Raw genomic sequence first — 17,104 nt, forward strand, 5'->3', positions numbered from 1 at the left:
GTAGGAGCAAACAAAAGGACAAAAACCACACATTGATTGAGAAGGAAGGGAAAGCTGCAGTACTGACAATAAAAAAGTAACAGCAATAATATAATAGTGAGACAGAGTGGAGCTCTAATACATAGTAGATTGCAAGAGGATACTGATGATGAAATTAAAATAAATATGGTGAAGATTAGGATAAAGATAAAAATAAACAGCAATGGCAGAAGTATGAAACTATAGGAACACAATGAACAGATACCTTGGAGAAGAGGTTAGAAGGAACAAATGAACAGATGATTTCAGACACTAGTGCAGAATTACATTACAACTTATATGTAGGTAGCAAATGGCCACTAAATCAAAATGACTCGGTTACAGAAGGCAAGGTGAGATATAGCCTATTACTTAACTTAAGCACATTTGAGATACATACACACACATAGACATATACATACATACACACACCCATAGCAGTAGGTGTGACAAAAAATAAAAAAGACACAGAATATATTGTCTGCTATTTTCAGTTACCTTGCAACTATTCATGGTGAGAGAATGATGAACTACATATTTTCAACATAGAAAATAAAGCAGCATGGGAAGAAAATGATGACAAACTTCAGAATAAAAATGCTTACGTTAAACATTTAGGCACGTGGTACTGTGATATCATACATTTCACCAAAGATAGATTAATTATGAAGAAAAAAAGCTCCCCCTGGAAGTTAATTCAAATCCCAACACAATCAAAAGATATCATATGTGTTTCATTGCTTACTTATGCAAGGAGTTTTAGTAAAATACAAAGCATTAATCAGTCTCCACCTGCTATATTTTGTGAATTCTAATAGTTGTTGAATATGTGTTACATTATAAAAATGTGAAACCAAGATAAGATCATCCAATATATAACTCCAATCTATTACTTAGTACCCCCGATTTACTACTCTTCTCATAACTGAAGTGAAGTGGAAGTACATCAGCTTCTGAAATTAGTAATTTCAAACAATGTCATCATGTGCACTGCAAGGTCATTTTTTTTTTGTTTATTTGGAAATATATATATGCTGTTAATGTTAATGTAGGACCCTTGGTACGACGCTTCCTCAATTTTGCTCTGTTGGCTGCACCCGGGTCCATGCTGGAGCTCTGTTTGCTGGTGAGGCGGTATGAGGCGCCTTGCTGTGGGTGACACTTTGGCCATCGAAGTGGGTCTTTTCTTGTGTCTGCTCGGTCTCGAGTAGGAGTGCTGTGGGTTGGCTGCGCACCGCTCTGAGTTTTCCTGTGGTGAGCACTGTGGTGTGATTCCCTGTGGGGGTTCTTGCTCTGTGGGCCATGTAAGGCCCTTTAGCTTCTCCCAGAAGCATTTGAATATGTGGTCGAGTCGTAGCTCCATGCTGTGGCTAGAGATGCGGTGTGAGTACTATCCGCCATTTAGTAGTCTGCCCTGCTTCCTTCTGGGTCTGGTGAGCTAATTGCTTGACTGTATTGTGGGGATCGTGTGGGGGTGGCCCGGGATAACCCCAGCCGGTCCAGAAGGGGGGGGACGTGGGACGTGGAGCGAGGTGTCATCTGTGCCTGGCGGCAGGAGAGTGGCCGTCTCTCCCGCGCCCGCCATGCTGGTAGGCCCCTCCCGGGTGATCGGTACGTACCGGAGCGGGTGTCGCTTGGAGGACATTGTTGTGTGCGCCCCGGTTCCCCCTTTCACCAGGAGGCCTTTTGTCGCTAGTTCACCGCCATTTTAGGGTTTTTCCCCCGTTTTTAGCACCTCGATGTGCCGGAGCTGTCGAGGTTAGCGTCCTCTCGGCTCAGCGGTCAGGCCACGCCCCCACATCAGTTCTTTTAAGTGTTAAACTCTATCAGATTGATTAGTATTGCTTCAGACCTGAAGAAGAGAGGAAAACTCTCGAAAGATTGTCTTTAAAATATTATGTTAATCCAATAAAAAAGGTAGCATTGCATACTGCAATACTCTGGTATTTTGGCAATATATATATATATATATATATATATATATATATATATATAACAAGAAGTGTAATGGCACTCACCCTTGCTGGTAATGCAATATTGAATTTTATGCCCTGGTGCACTTCCACGCTGGTTATATACAAAGTAAATAGAAAAAAGGTTGCACTCTTGGGTCTTTCAATTAGTAAATGAAGTGTTTAATCCATCAAAGGGTATACAATAGAATGACCGACGTTTCGACCCATTCGGGTCTTCCTCAAGTTCGACCTGAATGGGTCGAAACGTCCCGAATGGGTCGAAACGTCGGTCATTCTATTGTATACCCTTTGATGGATTAAACACTTTGTTTACTATTTGAAAGACTCAAGAGTGCAACCTTTTTTCTATTTACATATATATATATATATATATATATATATATATATATATACATATACACATACACACACACACACACACAATTTTGACTGACCTCTTTTGGGAGCGGTTACATCTCCTGGAACATGATTAGGACCAACAGTTGAGGTGAAATAGTACATGCCTTGGCTGTAGTCAGCAGGAATATGATCCTGGATAACCAGTTCTCTCTCCACATTCACTTGAGCGGACTGTCTGAGATATCCTACCTTGGTTGGTCTATATACATATACATACATATATATATATATATATATATATATATATATATATATATATATATATACACACACACACACACACACACGTATATACACTGCTCAAAAAAATAAAGGGAACACAAAAATAACACATCCTAAATCTGAATGAATTAAATATTCTTTTGAAATACTTTGTTCTTTACATACACACACACGTATATACACTGCTCAAAAAAATAAAGGGAACACAAAAATAACACATCCTAGATCTGAATGAATTAAATATTCTTCTGAAATACTTTGTTCTTTACATAGTTGAATGTGATGACAACAAAATCACACAAAAATTAAATAATGGAAATCAAAGTTTTCAACTCATGGAGGTCTGGATTTGGAGTCACACTCAAAATTAAAGTGGAAAAACACACTACAGGCTGATCCAACTTTGATGTAATGTCCTTAAAACAAGTCAGAATGAGGCTCAGTAGTGTGTGTGGCCTCCACATGCCTGTATGACCTCCCTACAACGCATATGCATGCTCCTGATGAGGTGGCGGATGGTCTCCTGAGGGATTTCCTCCGAGACCTGGACTAAAGCATCTGCCAACTCCTGAACAGTCTGTGGTGCAACGTGACGTTGGTGGATGGAGCGAGACATGATGTCCCAGATGTGCTCAATTGGATTCAGGTCTGGGAAACAGCCAAGCCAGTCTATAGCATCAATGCCTTCGTCTTGCAGGAACTGCTGACACACTCCAGCCACATGAGGTCTAGCATTGTCTTGCATTAGGAGGAACCCAGGGTCAACCGCACCCTCGTGGAGTCTGTTTCTGACCGTTTGAGCAGACACATGCACATTTGTGGCCTGCTGGAGGTAATTTTGCAGGGCTTTAGCAGTGCTCTTCCTGTTCCTCCTTGCACAAAGGCAGAGGTAGCGGTCCTGCTGTTGAGTTGTTGCCCTCCTACGGCCTCCTGCACGTCTCCTGATGTACTGGCCTGTCTCCTGGTAGCGCCTCCATGCTCTGGACACAGCAAACCTTCTTGCCACAGCTTGCATTAATGTGCCATCCTGGATGAGCTGCAATACCTGAGCCACTTGTGTGGGTTGTAAATTCCGTCTCATGCTACCACTAGAGTGAAAGCACTGCCAGCATTCAAAAGTGACCAAAACATCAGCCAGGAAGCATAGGAACTGAGAAGTGGTCTGTGGTCACCACATGCAGAACCACTCCTTTATTGGGGGTGTCTTGCTAATTGCCTATAATTTCCATCTGCTGTCTATCCCATTTGCACAACAGCATGTTAAATTGATTGTCACTCAGTGTTGCTTCCTAAGTGGACAGTTTGATTTCACAGTAGTGTGATTGACTTGGAGTTACATTGTGTTGTCTAAGTGTTCCCTTTATTTTTTTTGAGCAGTGTATATTGATGTTTGAGACCAACCAAGGTAGGATATCTCAGACAGTCCGCTCAAGTGAATGTGGAGAGAGAACTGGTTATCCAGGATCATATTCCTGCTAACTACAGCCAAGGCATGTAATATTTCACCTCAACTGTTGGTCTCCATCATGTTCCAGGAGATGTAACCGCTCCCAAAAGAGGTCAGTCAAAATGTAAATTTCAAGACTACGCTAGTAAATTTGTGAACTTTTTTTCCATAAGAAACATATAACCAGTAAATCCCAGAAAGTAAAATGTAGAAGTTTGGCATGTAAAACTTTATATTTGAAAATGCATTACCTGGTTGAAGTTCTTGAATATATATTCCTTATAAATGGCATTTCTTGCAGGGACCTCAGTCCATCCTATTGTGCTGAGCTCTTGAACTGCTTGAGTTCGTTCCTCTGGAGTTAGTAAGTGGCCTTGTGAAGTCTGCAGAGCAATACTGAATGTAGTCAATATATGAGTCTAGATTTTTTTTGTGGTTTACAAATCATAAAAAAAAGGATAAATGACAACTCACAATATTATATAATATTCAGAATCATCTGTAATCTTAAAGGAGACCGTTTGTGTGACCTCACTTATTACTGCCATTCACCAATTTTCATCTGCCACTTCCTAGAGTGCAGTCCAGTATATTTCCCCTATTTGACAGGCAGTTCATTCTCTATAGGTATGCAAACGTATATCCTATAGTGTCCGCTTACATTGTTTAGTCTTGCTCAATATGTATATGCCTTCCATTCTCAGTGAGATTGTCTGCAGAGCAGATACTTCCTATATACATCCTCTAATACCATAACAATACATTTATAATAATGCATCTTTATAATAAGAACACTAACTACACGTACACATAATACCTGTAAAATGCTAAGTAACATTTGTCAATACTACATAAAATTGATATACATCAAATTCAGTTCCTATCGTACCACATATATTTGCATATATACACTAATCAGTAACAACATGAAAACCACCTGCCTAATATCATGTAGGTCCCCCTTGTGCTGCCAATATATGCATTGAGGTATGGACTCCACATTAGTAGAAGATCCTTTAACCCCTTAAGGACCAAACTTCTGGAATAAAAGGGAATCATGACATGTCACACATGTCGTGTGTCCTTAAGGGGTTAACTCTTGCACATTTTAAGGTGACGTTTCCATGGATCAGATTTGTTGTTTCAGCACATTCCACAAATGCTCAATCGTAATGAGATCTGGGGAATTTGGAGGTCAAGGCAACACTGAACACTGTCCGGTTCTTCAAACCATTCCTGAACAATTTTTGCAGTGTGGTAGGGCATGGAAGTAAAACCTAATCCCGCTGAAAGTGGTAACATTCATCACAGAACACCACAGCCATGAAGGGGTATACGCGGTCTGTAACACTCTGTAGGTAGGTGGTACATGTCAAAGTAAAAGCCACTTAAATGCCAGGACCCAAGGTTTCCCAGCAGAATATTGCCTAGAACATAACACTGCCCCTCCGCTGGCCTGGCTACTTCCCATAGTGCATCCTGTTGCCATCCACCTTATCTAGAAGAAAACATGATTCATTAGACCAGGCAACCTTCTTCCATTTCTCTGTGGTCCAGTACTGATGCTCACGTTCCCTTTGAAGGCAATTACGGCATTGGACAGGGGTAATTGTGGGCACTCTGACCACTCTGCGGCTATGCAGCCCCATACACAGCAAACTGTGATGCACTGTGTGTTCTGACAGCCTTAAGTTTTTCAGCAATATGAGCTATAGTAGCTCTTCTGTGTGATCAGACCAGACAGGCTAGCCTTCGCTCCCCACGTGCATCAATGAGCCATTGGCGCCCATGAGCCTGACCCAGGTTCACCAGTTGTCCTTCCTTGTACCACGTTTGGTAGGTACTGCCACTGGATACATCCCAAAAGACTTGTTGTTCTGAAGAAGCTCTGTCCCAGTCATCTAGCTATCACTACCTGACTCTTGTCAATAGTCATTCAGGTTTTTTTTGCTTGTGCATTTTTCCTGCTTCCAACACATGAAATTCAAGAACTGACTGTTCACTTGCTGCCTAATATATCCCACTCCATGACAGGTGCTATTGTAATAATATTATGAATGTTTTTCATTTTACATGTCAGTAGTTTTAATGTTATGGCTGATCAGTGTAGATAAGGCTCTATAATGCTCTACCTAAATAATTTCACTAGATGGTGCTAGATCACAAAGATAATACAATCTAGCTGTTCTAAGCTAACAAAATGTGAACAATGTAACTACTTTAACTGGGTTATTAAATCAATTTAACAAACTTTGAATGCAAAGGAAAATATTTAAACATTTAAGAATCATGCCAGGATCACAATTTGGTCAGTTAAAAAAGTTATATAAACATCCCTGCTGCAATCGACCAAGAATGATATTCCATTTCAATACAGCATCTTTAAACCAATGAATTGGTCCTTAAAGGGAAACTCCAGTGCCAGAAAAACGATCCGTTTTTCTGGCACTGGAGGGTCCCTCTCCCTCCCACCCACCAATCCCCGGTTACTGAAGGGGTGAAAACCCCTTCAGTGACTTACCTGGGACAGCGGCGATGTCCCTCGCCGCTGTCTCCGCCTCCGCGACGCTCCTCCTAGTGATTACGTCGGCCGGTGGGCGAGACTAATCTCGCTCACCGGCCGAGGAGACCTAATGCGCATGCGCGGAAATTCCGCGCATGCGCATTACGTCTCCCCATAGGAAAGCATTGAAAAATCATTTCAGGGGCGGAGCCTGACCACGAGCCGGAGCGGTCGCAACACAGCACGGATCCCGACTAAAACCTGCAATAAAGCCTGACTAAAGGGGATTAACACCCCCAATAGACCCACTCCTGACCGGGGGCACCGTCTGGACTCACCCCTGCAACCTCCCATGCCGTTCGTTTACCCGGCACGGGTGAACCGCCGGAAGCACAGACCCGCAGCCTAGAAGCCTGGAGCAGCCCACGACTGGTCAGCACTCCTGGACGAACTGGCACAGACTGCAGTGGACGACCCCCACATAGCACCCTTACCTCACCAGGCGGAGATGGGCCGGCGGTCCCAAAAACCTCCACCGGAGATGGCACCAGGGTCCAGGGACATAGGCACCATGCTGCAGCAACAACGCCCGCCAGTCAAAATGGCGGGAGCGGCGGATCATGACACCGTTCAGGTACCAAGGGGTCCCATTCCACCTGCCCAACCTCCAGAACAGGCACAAACGCCCGGGGGAACCACAGATGGGTCTGCCCCAGTCACCCAGCGGGACTTCCAGCATTTAATTGGGGAAATAAAAAGCCTCCTGGCGACCAGCATAGCAGCTATTAAAACTGATGTGCAGGCAATTGCAGACAGGGTGCAGACCACGGAGGACGATGTCACTAACATCAAACAGGGACTAACATCCCTGCAAGACACCGTAATGGCCCTTCAGACCCAACAACAAGCCCTCTCCCTCCATTATGTCGCCCTCGACGACAGAACAAGACGCAACCACATAAAAATAAGGGGAGTGCCAGACACCGTCTCGTCCGACGAACTACCCCACTACCTGAGGCGTCTAGTGGCGGCCATCCTGCCACCCACACAGGCCAAGAAATTTAACACAGACGGGATGTACCGTCTTCCACCCTCAGGCAGAACAGCTCCAAACTTGATCCGAGATGTGATAGTCCGCTGTGCTACCTCCCAAGACAAGAGAATCCTGATGACTGCTCTCAGGGGCAAAACGCCACTACCATTTGAAGGCGCACAGCTCACCATCTATCAAGACCTCACCAGATCAACGCTACAATGGCGTAGATCGCTGAAGCAAGTAACCAACACCCTCAGAGAAGCAGGAATAGAATACCACTGGAGGTCTCCCAGATTCTTGGTGGTCACACACCACGGAACTGTCCACAAACTCTCCACGCTTGCAGAGTTCCCGACATTCTGTCACGCACTGGGCATCCCCGCACCCACCCAGGACACCGTCCAGTGACCCATTCCTGAGGCCTGATCTCCCCAGGAGCAACAGAGACTATACCTAACATGGACTATGTTACACTGTTACAGCTACGCACTACCAGTTGGCCCAGACCCACACCTAGTCCACCCATCCCCCCCATTGCAAAGAGGGAGCGACCGCTCCAAACCTACCTACCTCCCCCCCCCCCCCAGGCCCTCCTGGGATCTGGGTACATATAGAAGAAGGCCATAACTCAAAAACCCGTTGGGGTTACCCTAAGACCATTATCGCCAATCATCCATTCTCCCGAAGCAGTCCACACACGCCTGATAACGTACCTCTGCAGGTCCAATCTCCCTAATACATGACTGTGCAGTAGCGCAAATGTTTATGTCATGATATGTTTCATAATGCTACGTGTATTATATGTTTCTTGTGTCTCATGACCCGCATGGGTATGATTAAAACAAAATTTCAATAAAAAGAGATTGACAAAAAAAAAAAAAGAAAAATCATTTCAATGCTTTCCTATGGGGTTTTGAGCGACGCTGGAGGTCCTCACACAGCGTGAGGACGTCCAGCGACGCTCTAGCACAGGAAACCTGTGCTAGAACCCAGGAAGTGACCTCTAGTGGTTGTCTAATAGACAGCCACTAGAGGTGGAGTTAACCCTGCAATGTAAATATTGCAGTTTATGAAAAACTGCAATAATTACACTTGCAGGGTTAAGGGTAGTGGGAGTTGGCACCCAGACCACTCCAATGAGCAGAAGTGGTCTGGGTGCCTGGAGTGTCCCTTTAAGGGCTTTATAAAACCTACTTTAATTTTTGATTGTAAGTTCATTTGGGCAGGGCACGCTTTACCTACTGCTCTCATTTGTTAAAATGTGCTGCGGAATATGTTGCCATCTTATTAATCATTGTAATAAATTTGTTCTCTCAAATGATCAGTAAATACATTTTCATTGTAATTATTTTATATGTGACTAATTTTGGCATCACATATATTCTCGATTATTTAATTGCAAATATCTATAGACCAATGGTTCTAATGGGTTTACTTACACGCCCCATGGACGACCCATTACTTACTACCTCTCTGTAGTCCAAACAAATCCTTCTCTTAGAGAAGGATTCAATTAGACGTTTTCACCAGATGAAAGCACATGCATGGATGGTTATAATGGGTGGGGAAGGGAGTGGACAGTAGAAAGGAGGGAATTAGAAATAAAAACTTGACAAATATGAAGAAATGTAGGGAAGCAGGCTCAATTCACTCAAGCAGGAAAGGAGGGGAAAGAGACAGTGTCACCAGCACACAGTGCGCACTGACAGAAGACGTATTTTATGCTGAGTTGATATTAGAATTGATCTGAACATGCAGCATTTCAAGAAGTAACTTTGCACATACTTCTAATTCAAGTAGTGAAAAGAAGGGAACTCGCTCTTAACCCTGGAGTATGGTTAGTTCATTTTTTTAAAACGTAATTTTTTTACATTGCAGTAGATAAAAAGAGTATATAGAGACAATATTTAGTATTGTCACTAGATGGAGACAAAACCTGACCATGCTAAGAAATAAAATCAAAGAAATAGATACTCTATTCACAATATTTGCAGTGTTGCAAAAGGGAAAAAAAATAATCAAAAGATATATATATACATAAATAGAGGTTTACTATGGGATGTGTATAGATATAGATAGATAGCAGACAGAGCTGAATGACAATGATAATCGAAGACAGTGTCCTATGGAGAATCAAAGCGATCTGTAGCAATTTATCACCACAATGCAACATGGTATGATAACATCATGTTTGCTATTCTGTGCCAGGGGAAATCCTCTGCAATTTGGGAGTGCAGTCAATGTACAGTGGCTACTGAAACAGTGAGGAGTAAAGTCCTAGACAGAACTGTTGGTGTAGAGTAAACAATAATAGTTACGGTAATGGTGAAAATATCGGCATGCTAGTATATACAAATGCTAAATCTGTGCCTTCAAGGGCACCTACGCTGGAGTATCAAAACTAAGTCAAACTGTCACTGGATAACACCGTCGATAATAATCACCATCCCAACATGCAATGTAGAATCAAATCGGCAGAAAAGTAATTCTGCTGCAAGGATTTGCTAATCTGTGCCTTTCGGGGCATCTGTAAGAGAGAGAGTGAATCTAACTATCTCTGGAAGTAATAGTTCTGCAAGGATTTGCTAGTCTGTGCCTTCAAGGGCACCTGTAAGTAAGAGAGAATTTAACTATCTCTATGGACGCCAGAAGGTCTGTTCACCCGAGTCAGACTGCTACTGAAGAATTCAGTGCAGGGAAGTCTGTTAGAATGCACGTGCTGCTTGCACGCCAGTGATCACAAACTGTCGGTAAAGGGTCTGCAGTCTAACCACGGGTGAATGGTGGAGCCCCGACTCTGCCATTTGGGTGGCTCTTCAGGGGTAAATAAGCATCTGCTAACAGAGGTTTTAAATATCAGGCTGTTTCTCATGATTGGTAGAGAAGTGACCAATCCGGAGCTTAAGTGAATTGATTGACAGGTAGGTCAGCCAATAGGAGTAATAAAGGGAGAACAGAGCAAAAAATGGTGGTTAGCGCTCTATGCAGTAAATAATGACAAGAAGTATGCGCACAGTGTTCAAAAAAGTGCAGTAGTAGAAATTTATACATACACTTTTAAATAAACTTTAACCAGAGGAATTTCTATAAGAGAAAAGAGCTCACATAGGGCAATATAGTCTGTATAGTGTACACAGTGTGACTAAAATATTAATACAATCGTTGCATCCTCCTCACATTTTCATGAGCCTGTATTAAAAAAAAACTGGCTCAGGTAAATAGGCATAGGTAGGATGTAAAGGTGTAATTCCTCAGATATAAAAAGCACAGCAAACTGCATGCAGGGGATCTTCCTAGATAAAACACAGGAAGAAACACTAGGACGATTATATTGCCCTATGTGAGCTCTTTTGTCTTATAGAAATTCCTCTGGATAAAGTTTATTTAAAAGTATATGTATAAATTTCTACTACTGCACTTTTTTGAACACTGTGCGCATACTTGTTGTCACTATTTACTGCATAGAGCGCTAACCACCATTTTGTGCTCTGTTTTTATTGTATGTACTGTGTGGAATTAAGTGGTTGATTTCACGGTGGTTTTCAGCAGCACTATCTATCTTACACCACTATAGCGCCAATTTACCACTATTTTGTTCTTCTATATAGGAGTAATAAAGGGTCTGAATAAATTAACAACAGAAAAAAAAGGTCATATAGTAGTTTGATTGTAGGATCAATTGATGAATGGTTTTATATGGCAGTTTATTAAAGATGTCCAATCTTATTGGAGTAGCAGCCAAATGAACATAAACAGTGTGTCTAATGTTGTCGATGTATATACTGAATATATTAATAGTATTAAAGTGTAGTCTCCTAAAATAATAACTGTGATAGTAATGAGTACTATTAATAGTTTTAAGATGTGATTAGCTGTCAGAGCAGTTAAGTAATATGTTTCTGAAAATAAATATATGAGTAAATTAATTAGAGATATGAAATTGGGGGGGGCATGTTATGAATGAATAAAAGGGGTGAAGTTAAAGGATCACTATAGGGCCAGGAAAGCAAACCCATTTTCCTGATACTATGTCATCCTTGAAGGACCCTCACCCTCAGGGCCCCCCTCCCGTGGCGCTGAAGGGGTTAAAACCCCTTCAGCAGCTTAACTTAATCCAGCGCAAGGCTCCCTCGGCGCTGGTGACCGTTCCTCCCCCGCCAACGTCAGCTCCCGCGCGCGCATTTTAACAGTCTATAGGAAAGCATTTCTCAATGCTTTTCTATGGATGTTCTGCACGCTGGATGCGAATTTTGCATCCAACGTCGCAGAAGCGCCTCTAGCGGCTGTCAGGAAGACAGCCACTAGAGGTTGGATTAACCCTGCTATGTAAACATAGCAGTTTCTCTGAAACTGCTATGTTTAAATGTGAAGTGTTAAAACCTGAGGGATCTGGCACCCAGACCACTTCATTGAGCTGAAGTGGTCTGGGTGACTATAGTGTCCCTTTAAATTCTTTATTATTTCTTAGCATGGTCAAGTCTCTATCTAGTGGCAATGCTAAATATTGTCTACACTTTTTATCTACTACAATATTAAAAGTTACATTTAAACAATTAAACAACCATACACTTCAGGGTTAAGAGCTAGTTCTCCTATTTTCACTACTTCATTATCTGGATTCATGTCCTGCTCTTTCAGTCCTACTGAACTTATATACCATTCTCCAGCCTCCTCTCTCCTTTCTTTTGTTTACTTCTAATTCAAAGCGGATTTCAAATTTACGGCTAAAATAGCAAAACTGGAAAATTCTCCAAATTCAGCTATTTTGGCCTTAAATTTGAAATTCGCATTGCATTTCCGATACTTCTCACTTTAGTGAACAATCCCAATGTTTGAGTTTCCTGGCATTTATATAATCTACACATAAACATATTGTTTTGTTTAAATCTTGAGTATACCATATTTTAAAACTATAGAACGCAGTTTTCATATTTATACAGTTATAGGCAGGCCTCCCTCACTGACCCAGTTCAGCCTTCTGTGGCAGGAGTGGAGCCACGCAAAATCTAGCCAGCACCTCAGCTGGCTGCAGAATGAGAGCATTTCACCAAGGCAGGGGCAATGGTAAATTTGGAAACATTTCAATTTCGCACAATGCCAGGGCTTGCGAGAAGAGCATACATAGTCTATTCCGGACAGAGGTGCAGTCTATAGAGTCCCTCACCACCACAAGGTAAGAAACAGGGAGGAGGAATAAAAATATTTTAAAAAATATATATATAAAACTGCACCCCTTTTTAACCCCTACCTCACACTCACTACATCCCCTACACCAGGGGTAGGCAACCTTCATTGGGCTGTAAAAGCATAATGAGAGTTGTAGCCTACAACATCTGGAGTGCTGAAGGTTTACTACCCCTGCCCTACACAGACACACTTGCTACATCCCTTATACACATACATTGAGATTTACCATAATTACAGAACTGGTTTGTTTATGTTCCTTTTAAATTTCTAGACATGGGTACACATATTCCAGGGCACGTTATACTCTGGTAAATATTTTGTGAGTGATATGCCATATTTAGGGGAAATGCTATTTCTGACCCCATTAACAGATTTTTATTTAATGTTTTTCTTTTTATTGAGATTGACCCTGCTGGGGGAAAAGGTAATCCACCTTATAACTCTTTTGTTTTATTTCCCCAGCAGGTGCATAGTCCTCTGATGGACGGTAGAACTGCCCTGTTTACAAAGAGCAATTAATGCCAGCCCCTTCCACATATCACACCTTCTGCATCCAAGGCTCCCTCTTCAGTACTGTGAAGAGAATGGACATAATTTATTCAGCATTAGACATTGTTACTGTCAACATCTAAGGAGATGCAAAATTGTGCAAAGAATAGCAATGATTGTGACTATTACTAATTTTGCAATTACCTTGATTTTGGATCTAAACCTTAAAAAGTATTATAGGGGATATTGGCACCTACATCCAATTGAGGTATTATAATAATAAGCCACAATCGAATTTGAAGCACAATTTTTTTTCATTTTTTTTGTTTATAACTTTATTTAGACCCCCCGCCTCGAACAAATGTGCTCTGTTATGATAAAGATAATCATAAACTGGACTTTATGCCCATCGACAGAAGTATTAGTAGTAACTGAAGAGCAATGTTATGTCAATAGAATTGGCTTTGCAATTGATCTCTGGTTCTCTGCATGGAGACAATTTCCAGCAGACTGGGCTGTATTGAGCTGTTTTCAAATGAATGGGATAGTGTACCTTTAATTACTCGTGACTGTAATGGGGGGAGGCAGCACTTACCATTTTACTGAAGTCTCTCCTGCAGACTGCGGGTATGAATGCCCTGCTCACCACAGGATTATTTAATAATGATCTAAGTCTTGAAATAAACAGGAAGCTGCACATGGCTGCACCGCCTCCCTCAGCACTGACTGTCTGAGAAACTAATCTACAGGCTAACTCAGCTTCTCAAAACTAGATATGTACATATCGAAGCATGCCAGGATAAGGGTATACAATACACAACACAGCTTCCTCCTGCTGCCTTATATCTGGGAGGGGCTCTAGTGACAGTGTTTTATGTACACAGTAAGACCTGCAGGAAGTAGTAAGCAGCTCAAGCACATGGACCTAGTGATTGCTCTGTGTTCCATAGAATGTCAGAGCTCTGTGATACAATGTTATTATACCTATATCTAACCAGTATACTGAATCTGTTTCATATCGCTTTGTATTTAGTGTGTGCAACAAAAAGCATACTTTCGTGATGTATGCTAGTGACATTTTTTTTTTAAATGGAATGTGGGGTGTTACTGAAAAATCGGTAAAATATTACTTTTATTTGTTTTATTGAAAAAAAACTGAAAGTGAACTTTAACATAACATATTCAATGTACTTAAAAATATTAACTAAAAAGAAAAATTAGGCACAAAATTCCACGTTTTTTTATTTAATGATAGTGTATATACAAACATAAACCAGCAAGATTATGAACTAAACTAGATTTATGTAAAGTGTGTAAATATCACCCTAAATATAGGGCAAATAGGTAATCTGGTCCTGCATAGGGTGTTGAATGGGCCTGGAGCACCAAGTGTGGTCCTGGAAAGCAAGCCCAAAGTCTACTTTAGTTACCCGTTCATTTTTAGCCGGGATTCCCTTGTAATGCTGCTCCCAAATATCTATCCTCCCTTGTACACAAGTATGTCCCGTCTAGGCCCTTACGATCTGCTGAAGACTTACGTCTATCTTCTGTTCGTACTCCCACTTCTGATGCTCGCCTTCAAGATTTCTCGAGGGCTGCACCGTTCCTGTGGAACTCGCTTCCCTCCTCCGTTAGATGCTCACCCAGTCTCCACTCCTTCAAAAAATCGTTAAAAACCCACTTCTTCATAAAAGCGTATCAATTAAACTGTTAATAGCTCCCAACTGATTCCTCTTCTGCAACTGTCACTAGTCTAATACTATCCTTACCTTTTTGTGTAATTTTACCTCACTCCCTCTAGCATGTAAGCTCATTGTTTAGGGCCCTCAACCCCTCTGTTCCCGTGTGTCCAACTTGTCTGGTTACAACTACATGTCTGTTCGTCCACCCATTGTAAAGCGCTGCGGAATTTGACGGCGCTCTGTAAATATCATAATAATAATAATAATAAATCACATTATTTGTAAAAGGGTTGCTTTAATACACTATATTTGGATCTAATTTTATAACATGACAGGAGGCTTCATATTTGCTTAAGTCTCTCTTTACTAGAACTCCACAGCAGCACATAAACATAGAGAAAAAACAACCAATCAGAAAAAAGTAAGGAACAATAAAAGTCCCCTCCGAACCAACTAGCACAGGTCAGAGTACCACTGCCTCCTGCTCTTAGTTGGTGGCTGTAGGATTTAATGGATATATATATTGTGTGTATATGGTGTTTATATATATATATATATATATATATATATATATATATATATATATATATATATATATATATTGTGTATAGATGTGTGTATATATGGTGTATAGCTTGTGTATATATTGTGTATATCTTGTGTGTGTATATGGTGTATATATATATTGTGTATATATGTGTATATATGGTGTATGGCTCATGTATATATGGTGTATATATTTTGTGTATATATGATGTCTATTTTGGTCAGACATCCTGTGTATTTTATATATATGCCTTTCCTTCACTGGTCTATCTCTAATACTTTAGCTGCCTGCAGGGCCGCCATCAGGGGGTGACAACCATGGCAATTGTCATAGGCCCAGCGGCCCTGGGGGGCCCGGCCCCCACGTGGAGCAGCAAAACTGCTGCAGGTGCATCTGCACCGGGGCCCATCAGGTGGCCCAAGCATTTAAAGCCACCCGATGAGCCCTATAGCTTCAGGGGCCCGGTCAGCGCTGCGGCCGTGTAATAGCGCGACCTGGCCCCTTTCAAAAAAATTGCGGATGCACCGCAAGTGCTGCTGGGAGAAAGTGACAGCCGGTCACTTCCTCCCAGCTTACTCCACGCAGGGGGAGAGACAGCCGAGGAGAGCAGATGAGATGCATCCGCTTCCATCAGGTGTGTGTGTGTGTATATGTATGTATGTCTGTTTGTCAGTATGTATGTCTGTGTGTGTGTGTGTATATATCTATCAGTATGTATGTGTGTATGTATGTCAGTATGCATGTATGTATGTGTGTATGTGTCTCTGTATGTGTGTGTGTATGTCAGTATGAATATATGTCTGTGTGTGTGTGTCAGTATGTGTGTGTTAGTGTCAGTGTGTATGTATGGATATATCTATCAGTATGTATGTCAGTATGCAGATATGTCAGTATAAGTTAGAAACACTCTAGGATGCAGTGTACAAACTCTAGGAGCTGTCTAGTGGCTAATCTCAGTAGAATAAAATTTGTGGAATAAAATAAGTAAAATTTAATATGTAAAATTTAATATGCTGTGCCTTTAAATGCTTGATATGTGCAGTGTCCCTTTAAATGCAATAAGGGATCATGGATAAAAAACAGATAGATAGAAAGAGGAAATGAATAAAGTGAGGTAGAAGAAAAAAAGGAGAAAAGGGATAAATAAATAAAAAGAGAAAAAATAAAACAAAATGGAAAAAGATAGAAATGTAAATGTTAATGAAAAAAGGATAATAAAATGAAATATGGTAAGAAAAATAAATTAAACTCCTGAATGAGTATGCAGCAAACATGTACAGAACAGGTATTTCAATCCCCAATATAGTGTGGGGTAGATGACGTATGACGTGATGATGTATGTCAGTATGTATCTGTGTATGTGTCTATCTGTATGTGTGTGTAAGTAAGTATGTATATATGTCAGTATGTATGTCTGTGTGTGTGTATGTCATTATGTATGTGTGTATGTATGTATATATTTATCTGTATGTATGTCAGTATGCATGTATGTCTGTGTGTGTGTGTGTGTATGTCTGTATGTATCTGTGTATGTATATATCTATCTGTGTGTGTGTGTGTGTCTGTATGTATGTGTATGTATGCCATTATGTATGTAT

General features: G+C 41.3%; 1 protein-coding gene across 1 annotated transcript in view; it reads right to left on the bottom strand.

Moving 5' to 3' along the window:
* PCBD2 (pterin-4 alpha-carbinolamine dehydratase 2) overlaps positions 1 to 14,110 on the bottom strand; it is a 167,842-nt gene extending 153,732 nt beyond the window's left edge. The window contains exons 1-2 of the mRNA XM_063445268.1: positions 13,873 to 14,110; positions 4,314 to 4,445 (exon numbers count right to left, since the gene is read on the bottom strand). Of these exons, the coding sequence (XP_063301338.1) occupies positions 4,314 to 4,445; positions 13,873 to 13,977 (237 nt within the window). The 5' untranslated portion in view covers positions 13,978 to 14,110. The remainder of the gene's footprint in view (positions 1 to 4,313; positions 4,446 to 13,872) is intronic.
* Positions 14,111 to 17,104: the final 2,994 nt, after the last annotated feature.

The sequence above is a fragment of the Pelobates fuscus genome, chromosome 3 (genome assembly GCF_036172605.1).
Source record: "Pelobates fuscus isolate aPelFus1 chromosome 3, aPelFus1.pri, whole genome shotgun sequence".
NCBI lineage: Eukaryota > Metazoa > Chordata > Amphibia > Anura > Pelobatidae > Pelobates > Pelobates fuscus.